General features: G+C 36.3%; 2 protein-coding genes and 1 long non-coding RNA gene across 3 annotated transcripts in view; 2 read left to right on the top strand and 1 right to left on the bottom strand.

The window, feature by feature from the left end:
* Positions 1 to 451, top strand: LOC125787718 (uncharacterized). Its single transcript, XR_007429496.1, has 2 exons — positions 1 to 87; positions 364 to 451. It is a non-coding gene; the product is annotated as an uncharacterized LOC125787718 (long non-coding RNA).
* Positions 452 to 467: 16 nt separating this feature from the next.
* Positions 468 to 5,040, bottom strand: cisd2 (CDGSH iron sulfur domain 2). Its single transcript, XM_007235685.4, has 3 exons — positions 4,829 to 5,040; positions 2,318 to 2,532; positions 468 to 1,163 (listed from the first exon to the last, which is right to left on the bottom strand). Exons 1-3 carry the CDS (start codon positions 4,929 to 4,931, stop codon positions 1,074 to 1,076), a joined length of 408 nt encoding a protein of 135 aa, XP_007235747.1. The 5' UTR covers positions 4,932 to 5,040; the 3' UTR covers positions 468 to 1,073.
* Positions 5,041 to 6,627: 1,587 nt separating this feature from the next.
* The window catches only part of suclg1 (succinate-CoA ligase GDP/ADP-forming subunit alph), a 28,918-nt gene continuing 26,860 nt past the window's right edge, over positions 6,628 to 8,685 (top strand). Inside the window, exon 1 of the mRNA XM_022681631.2 lies at positions 6,628 to 6,741. Within this exon, the coding sequence (XP_022537352.1) occupies positions 6,708 to 6,741 (34 nt within the window). The 5' untranslated portion in view covers positions 6,628 to 6,707. The remainder of the gene's footprint in view (positions 6,742 to 8,685) is intronic.

The following is an 8,685-nucleotide window of genomic DNA, read 5'->3' as shown; positions in this document are numbered from 1 at the left end:
CTGAATCATTACTTCATCTCTCCTGTTTTTAACAAATCAAACCGTGTGAAAATCGGGTAAAAATTGGTGAATTTGTGATTATTATAAGTATATTTTATCCTTTTCGGCAGAAAAGTTTTGACACGCCCACTCGATTGCGTACACCACCATTCGACACGCCCACACCATCAGAAAACTTTCATTTTAAGGCAAAGTCACGTCTAGCCAAAAGTAATAGCACTGCACACATACAGTAGATATGGATTGTTTTTTTTTTTAATTTAAAATGCTGAATGAGTATTCCTTTAAAAAAAAACAGATACAGCCAATAAAACAGCATAGAAATGTGTGTAGTTTGTGTATAATGTTTGTGGTCCAGTTTAGGGATGCTCTGAAATAATAAATGTTTATCAAACATTTATCTAAAAGCCCAATATCGATTATTTTTTTTGTTTTGTGACTTTTGTTTTTTTAATCTGCACTTATAAAAAAAAAAAAAAAAAAAAAAAAAGCACCTCAGTCCACACTGGATGCAATTTGATTGAGTAATTACTCTCTCAAATTTAAATCTCTCAGTATGAATTACTCGTTTGTTTCAGCTGAAAACCGAAAGTGCATTTTTTCTTTTTTTGCCGTTTTGCCACATAATTTCGGTTGCCAAATATTCGATGCATCCCTAGTCCAGTTATATTGCACTTAATTTAAGGCAGACTGAATAAACCACTTTAAAGTACAAAAAAACAACAGGGTGGTCTGTGAGATCAGTCCCACTCTTCACAGCATACGGACAGATGAGACACACTAATGCACTAATGTGGCAATGTCTTTAAAAAGCAAAAATCAATCATTGTAGGATCCAGACAATTAGATTAGTAGATTCACACGGCAGGTAAATCTGATGATGGCCCAAATCCAATCTGATCTGAATTTGGATTTTACCTGCAGTGTGAACGCAGCCTTTAGAGGATGACTGAAGAAGCGTGAAGATCTGTACTGTATTTTAATGATGAGAAACAGATACTGGTGGCTTATCTTGAAGGGAAGTGAGAGTGCCTGCTCTGCTGTCCGCACCTCGTGGCCGTAAAAAAAGCAGATTATAGAATCTTCTTCTTCAGTATGAGCGGCCCCACGTTGTCCCCGGTCAACTCGTTGTGCTTTATATGTGATTTATCACAAACAGGAAACTGCAACAGGAAATGAATGCAGCGATGCATTAATGACAAGTTTCATTTTTTTTTGGCCAAACTACAACCCCCCCCCCCCCCCCCCACACAGTAACACAACCTCACACACAACCTCACACCACAGGCTTTGACACAGCCGTTTTTTTATGCTATACTGAAAAGAGGAAGCCAAAACCCCTTGTTGCCATGTGCAGATATGCAAAACACATCAAGAGTGTCAATAGATGACTTCCAGTCACATCCAACTTCCTCTCCTAGACGGATGCAAATTCTGACTTTTTCAAGGAGTAAACTGTTATTAAAGCGTGGTTAAGCAGTCATTTTTAGGTCGTGACATTGGCTAATCCTGTGTCATTGTTTCGCTTTTGCTCTGAGGTGGTTCGGCTCTGGTTCAACTTGTAAAACTTGTAGAAACATGTCTGAATGTGGTTTATTGTGGGTGGTTAGTGTGCAACAAAAAGAAAACTTAATGCACATTTAAAATGACTGACTGTAGGAAAGGATGGACTTTTTTTCAAAAGTGCAAATGATTTTTCTGAATTAATATTTACAGTTCATATCATTAAACCTAGGATAATCAATCTGTCTGTATGTTAGGGGTGTGTGAAATTGCCCTGAAATAATTTTACAATATTTCAAGGTAATTGAGTAGAAACAAAACCATCTGTAAAACATGTTTGTATAAATAACAGTGATTTATTAAGATTCGATAAATAATTAATAAAAAACAAGAATAGTGTGGTCAACATAATGCAATTATATCTTGTATTATATCTACCATCTAAACTGCAAAAACAAACAATTCTACAAAAATATCCATAAGCAAATGCAAAACTGACTGCTTTCAATATAGAATACTGCGATAATCATGATTAATGATGTATTTAAGGTAAAAATCCTAGAAACCTCTTGGTAAAAGTTATGCAACTTCTACTGGGATTCAAGTTTCCTTTGGATCTGTCTGGCTTTCAAGCTTCTTGAAAACACATTCAAAAATCCTAAAAAGGCTTTTGTGCAAGTTCTGTACCTTCCCTTTTTTTTTTTGTTTAAATTGCCTTTAAACCAAATTCTGTCCATGACTGGTTGCTAAGGAAGCACAGACACAAATCCTTTAGTTCACTCTCCATACCGTTTTCCCTGTCTCCACTTCTTACCGTTTTGGAGCGCCAACACCTGCAGTAGCAGACGTTGGGGCTTCGTAAGTCTTCTATGTCGATCTCGTTAACCACTTTGGGGTTCTCTTTTTGGATCTTCAGATTGATGAGGCAGTCTCTCTGCTTCTTCTTCTTCGGGAGGAAGGGCCGGATGGTCAGATAGCCCAGCAGGGCCAGAATTCCCAGCAAAGGCAGGAGACGCAGCCACTCTGAAACTGAACACAAACAACAAGGAGAATATCTAGTTAATATCTAGTGTCTTTAACCACTTTTTGGAAGCAACGTTTCTCATAAATTAATTAAATTCATTTTTAAACTCTACTCTCGCAATAAAATAAAGCATTAAAACAAAATAAAGCATTCACGATTACTTAAAATGCTGGATATCACCAATGGGTCAGCTGTTTTCCATCTGATAGCTGTACAGGACTAGGATAGTAATGTGAGAGCTTTCAGACCTCAAATAATGCAAAGAAAAAAACAAGTTCATATTCATAAAGTTTTAAGAGTTCAGATATCAATATTTGGTGGAATAACCCTAACACTGTAATCACAGTTTTTTTTTTCATGCATCTTGGCATCATGTTCTCCTCCTCCACCAGTCTTACACACTGCTTTTGGATAACTTTATGCTGCTTTACTCCTGGTGCAAAAATTAAAGCAGTTCAGTTTGGTTTGATGGCTTGTGACCATCCATCTTCCTCTTGTAATTTTTAAGTGTTCTCTTATTTTTTTTCCAGAGTTGTAGTTTTAGCTTTAATATTGCAGTGTACACATGTGCGACAGTCACACCGCAGACCATGCAATTAATAAATGGCGTATAAGCATTGCACTTCGCCAAAAGAACAGACTGAGTACAGGTTGATTCTCACAGTAATAATCAGAGTTAATCTGAGCAAGAGAAAAGTAGGCTATATGCTTAATTAAACAATCCTAAGCTGATTACATTACATTACACGCTCACTTCAAAGAGTTATGATCACAGAGTGCGATCCCAGACAAATCCTATAAGCTCAATGGAGTGGGAATCATTTTTAATTGTTAAATTAAGTCTGTACTAAAGATTTCATTCAGTGGTGATGGTGATGGTTTTGACTGGGTCATGGGTTGAAACTGAGGTAAAATATGCCTGAAGTGACTTTTAAAAAAAGCAGCGGCGGGCGGGTCTGCTGCAGAATAAATATGGCTTCACATTCCCGGCTACAATTACGCCTATACACTCTCCTCAGCCTCCCTGACTAAACACAGGCAACTGCATGATCACCTGAGGGAGGGGTGCAGCCTGCATTCTGCAGTATTACCTCTCCCCGCACTCTATTACATACTGCATATATAGGTGTAGGCGTGCCGACCTCAGCACTGCGACAGTCGCGCGACAGGACCTGCCTGACGGGGGTGTGGTAGCAGTTTAACACAGTCATTTTAGAGACGTAAACACAGACAGTCAGACTGTTTTGATGAAGAAAGCACCATCCTGTAGACTAGGGGTTTGTCCTATCATATTGTATGCAAAAAAAAAAAATATATTGTGGTACATTTCCTGTCCCACTACTTCAACTTCAAATGTACATATCCAAAATATTGAAATGACTATTTTTTGAGAAAAAATGTACTTGTTATAAGACAAACTGTAAAATTTGGTGGAAAAATAAGCTCAGGTAGCATCTGTTCCAGGGTTAAACCACAACTTAGCCTAGATTTGCAACCCTGTTACTCGCAACCCTGTTACTGTTACCAAAGTTACCAAATATATTGCATAATCTAATTTAAAAAAACTGTTTTGTACCTGAGCTTGACGAATCAAACTTGTTGATAATCTATTACCTGTATTTAAAACAATATATGACTAAAAATGATCAAATTGAAGATCAAATTTTCAGAAGTGACCACCCCTGAAATGTACCAAAATTTATAACGTTACTGTGAAATTGTGATATTTTTAATTATGTTCTGGCCTGACCAACACCTAACAGTAACCACTGGCTCATTTCAGTTAAAATAATGAAAAAAAAAAAAAAAAACACCTCCTCCAACCTGAAGATGTGTGTAAAACTAAGCTAACAGACACTGCATCAGTGAATATCTGGTATTAATCAGCTATGAATCAGTGGATGTGTGGTTTGTAGCACGTGTGCTGGCTCTTAACTCTTAGAAAAGTAAACTTAAAGGTTGATTTTTACTGTTATTTGAAGATAAAATCACTGAACTTTGGATATGTTTAGATCTGGTGCACTTTTCATGCTGCATAACTTTACTACTAAGCTAGATGATAAATATTTCACTGTGTGCAACATATCTTCCCAAAAATGAGTCTAAAATGAGTGTAAAATTAAACGTTACACTCCTGAATAGTAGAAAAAGGAGTAAAACACTTGTTAAACTCTTTTTTTACACTTTTTAAAGCCTCAATTTTAACCCTGCAGCTCTAAAACTTTATTTACTGTATATAATAGAATGCCCCCCCCCCCTCCTCATCTCTCTGTCTCTCTCCAGGCCAGGCGGTAACGTTACCTGTGAGTCTGGTGAATCCGCCGATTGTCTCGGGCAGCGGCAGCTTCTTCAGGTAGGCAGGCAGCTGCACTTTAATGATTTTGGAAATAGTCTCCAGCACCATCTTGAACTCTTTCTGGGCGCTTTTTCATTCGCACCCAGCGAGCTGTTTCCCTGAGCCTGGAGGACCTGACGTCGAGCTGCGGAGTTTTTCTGCGTAGCGTCAGTAAGCGGCCTGCGGAGCCGCTGCCGTACAGAGTGATGGTGAATAAGCGCAAGCGGAGGAGGCGGAGCAACAACACTGCCAGCCAATCAGCGTCCGCAGAGCTGGTGTTTTCCTATTGGCTAAGGTTAGCGGTACTCCCCGCCCACACCTGCACAGTTTTTCAATACTAAGGTCTTTTTTTTAAATGATACATTTATATAATTAAATTAAATTAATACAAGAATAATGATACACTTGTTTTGTATATTTATTCTCCTTATTTTATTTAATTTGTGTTTTTAATACTTTTTAGTGCGTGTAATTTTCCAAACTCATATTGATATTGTTTTTGGTGTGATAAAAATAATGAACAAATTAAAATAAATTAGTGAATAAATCATTTTTGGCATAAATAAATGATATGGGGTTAATGGTAAAAAACGAAAAAAAAAAATATGTATATATATATATATACATTCTTTTTTTTTCAAATTAAAATACATAAATAAATAAATAATTTTTGGCGTAAATAAATGGGGTTAACGGTAAAAAAAAAAAAAAGAATTTATTTATGCCAAAAATATTTATTTATTAATTTAGTTCTAATTTGTTTATTATTATCCAAAATAAAGATATGTACAATATAAGTTTTATATTTTAGATTCTTTAAAGAAAGCTTTAAAGTAGGCACTTCTTGGCTGGATTCTCTCAGTCTGCTTTATAAGGTAGTCACCTAGAATGGCTTTCAGTTAACAGCTGTGACTAGTCAGTCAAGCGTTGATTACTTTAATTTCTTGCCTCTACACCTAATTTTACCTACTAAAGTGACTTAATTCCGTAGTGCAGCTCTAGCTCTAGTCAGTAGCTCTAGCTCTGTACAATAAAAATATTGTACAAAGAAAAAAATAACTTTTTCAGAATGTCAAAAACATAAATTAATATTAAGTGTTGTGTTTTCCTCAATATTTAGTCAAGTTAAGTCAAGTCAAGTAGTTTTATTGTCAATACTGCATATGTACAGGACAAATGGAGGATTAAAATGTGTTGCTTTCCCTGCCAAAGTTACAACAAGTACAACATTATAAATATATATTATAAATAAGAGACAATAAATGTACAATACCAAAATGTCACAGATATATATATATATATAACTTACATACGTGAGACAAGAGACACAAGGCAATATAAGAGTATATAGGTATGATGCAGGGAATAAAGAGGGAATGACAGTACCAGTATAAACAAATAAAAAATCAAGGAAAATTGAGATATATTAATTATTATTATTATTATTATTATTATTATTATTATTATTATTATTATTATTATTATTATTATTATTATTATTATTATTATTAATATTATTATTATTATTATTTCAGACTGCGGTTTACTGCAGTGGGGGCTTTGAATTTGCATCAGTATCATGTAAAACTACATTACCCAGCATTCCCGGCGCTGCAGGACCAGAGCAGACCGCCTGTATGGGAATATTTCATTTATTTTTCATTATTTACAGTTTATATATTTTTATAAAGCCCAGTATAAGTGTTTACAGTGCTGTGTGTGATTTTCTGCGGGGTTTTTTGGTGTGAATCTCGGGGTTTCTAGGTGTATTCGGCTCGGGTCAGGCGGATATGAGGCTCCGCGGCGTGTGACGTCTCTCCCCGTGTCATTGGTGAATGACCGAAGATGGCGAGCGGTAGACTGTTCGGCCGGCTGCTCTGTGAGTATTTTTACAGTAACACGGCGCTGTGCGGGGTTTATAGCGGGGGTATGTGCGGGGTAGAGCGGGCTGCGGGGCTGGGGGAGCTGTCGAGCGGGCGGTGAGCGGCTGTACAGCTGCAGAGGTTGAAGTAGGCCGGGCCGCTCTCTGAGAGATATAACCCTAAACTAACCTGCTGCACTTCAGCTTAGAACTGCAACTGTTACTCCGCTTTACACAAGCAATGTTCACACTCTCTGTTTAATCCGCCTTAATACTAGTAATCCAGTTTGTTCTTCAAAATCATTAACCCTAAACTAACCTACTGAACTTAACCCTAGAAATAACCCTAAACAAACCTGCTGCACTTCAGCTCAGAACTGCAACTGTTACTCCGCTTTACACCAGCAGTGTTCACACTCTCTGTTTAATCCGCCTTAATACTAATAATCCAGTTTGTTCTTCAAAATCATTAACCCTAAACAAACCTGCTGAACTTAACCCTAGAAATAACCCTAAACAAACCTGCTGCACTTCAACTCAGAACTGCAACTGTTACTCCGCTTTACACCAGCAATGTTCACACTCACTGTTTAATCCGCATTAATATTTATAATCTGGGTTATACTTTTAAATCAATCCGGGTTTTATTTGTCCATATTATAATTTAGGTGTATACAATTTAGCACTCCCATACCTGCCTTCTACTGGAGCTTCTGCTGTTTAATAATAATAATAAAGTAAATTACGTAGAAAAGAAAGAAAGAGAGAAAAAGAAAAGCACAGAAAAGTCTAACTTCCATAACAACCCATCATTTCTGTGCTGGTACAATGCAGGTTTTCTTTTCGTAATTATTTTTTTTTATACTAAAGTTTAGTTTGCCAACTACTTCAGGTTTGTTTGTTTTTTTTCTTTTCTTAATAGTTCCATATGTGTGATCTTCACAGCTTGGATGAATTTAGAATTAATCCACATTGCAGAACATTTAAAATAATGAAAAAAAAAACCACTGATCTTAAGGTATAGCTTTGATATGGGTCACATAAATATATATTTTTGGACATTATATTATTCTAGGTATAAGTATGATGCATTATATTAATGGAATTGTATGACAATATTATGACACTGCTTTAAAGATGATACAGGAGCATGATAATGCTTTTTCACTCTTTTTTTTTTTTTTAAAGAGCTGAGGAAACTGGGATTAAAATTATATGTTAAACATGGTCCAGTGTTGCTGCAGGGCAATTGACTACTTTTATCATACTGTGATAAACGTTATTGTGATACTTTTCTGAGCATTTCATTACAGAGAGTGTAAATACTCGTCTTTAACTGCATAAAGTGCTGCAGGTTTTGAATAAAAAACACTGTAATAAGTACAGAATAGTATTTAATAGTCTGCAGCTACTAATGTGTTTTTTTCTGTAGGTCAAAAATCTGATGTTTCCTAAATGTCAAGATATAAAATGACATAAACTGTCTTTTCACATTAGCATCTAGTTTAAATGAACTACATTGCTACATTGCCGCAAGGCTCTGCTTGAGTACATTTCTTCTCTATTTATAAATCTTAGTTTAGACAGCCGGGGTCAAAGTTTAGGGTCAGTCAAGCTATAAGAGCTGCTGGAGCTGGGTCTGGCTCAAAGGTTCATCCCTTGGAATCAAATCCACATGGTTTTTAGGGCTCTATTCCTATATTTTTTGGTCTGGTGAGCAGTAAGCAGTGCAGAAGGACAGCGTTATTAACATAGCTAGTCCTGAATTGTGCAATTTTGGCTCCTCTGCTGGAATGTCCACTAACCTGAAATATCTATATTGGCTAACTTCCCATTGCTTATAAAGGGGAACTGCTGGTCCTGCTGTTGTTTGCATGAATGTAGGTTACTGGACCCTTATTTGACCAGGTTAACCATAACTAGACCTTTAGTCTAGTTGTTATTATCCACATAAAATAAACC

This window comes from Astyanax mexicanus, chromosome 25 (genome assembly GCF_023375975.1).
Source record: "Astyanax mexicanus isolate ESR-SI-001 chromosome 25, AstMex3_surface, whole genome shotgun sequence".
Classification (NCBI taxonomy): Eukaryota; Metazoa; Chordata; class Actinopteri; order Characiformes; family Acestrorhamphidae; genus Astyanax; species Astyanax mexicanus.
This window is presented reverse-complemented; position numbering and strand designations above follow the sequence as displayed.

Bases quoted from the DNA above. Each gene is read 5' to 3' on its own strand.
- cisd2 (XM_007235685.4), bottom strand. From the start codon at position 4,931: ATGGTGCTGGAGACTATTTCCAAAATCATTAAAGTGCAGCTGCCTGCC. The intron at 2,533-4,828 runs GTAACGTTACCG...GTTTGTGTTCAG, and splicing joins CGGATTCACCAGACTCACAG to TTTCAGAGTGGCTGCGTCTC. The intron at 1,164-2,317 runs GTAAGAAGTGGA...TTCCTGTTGCAG, and splicing joins GGTGTTGGCGCTCCAAAACG to TTTCCTGTTTGTGATAAATC.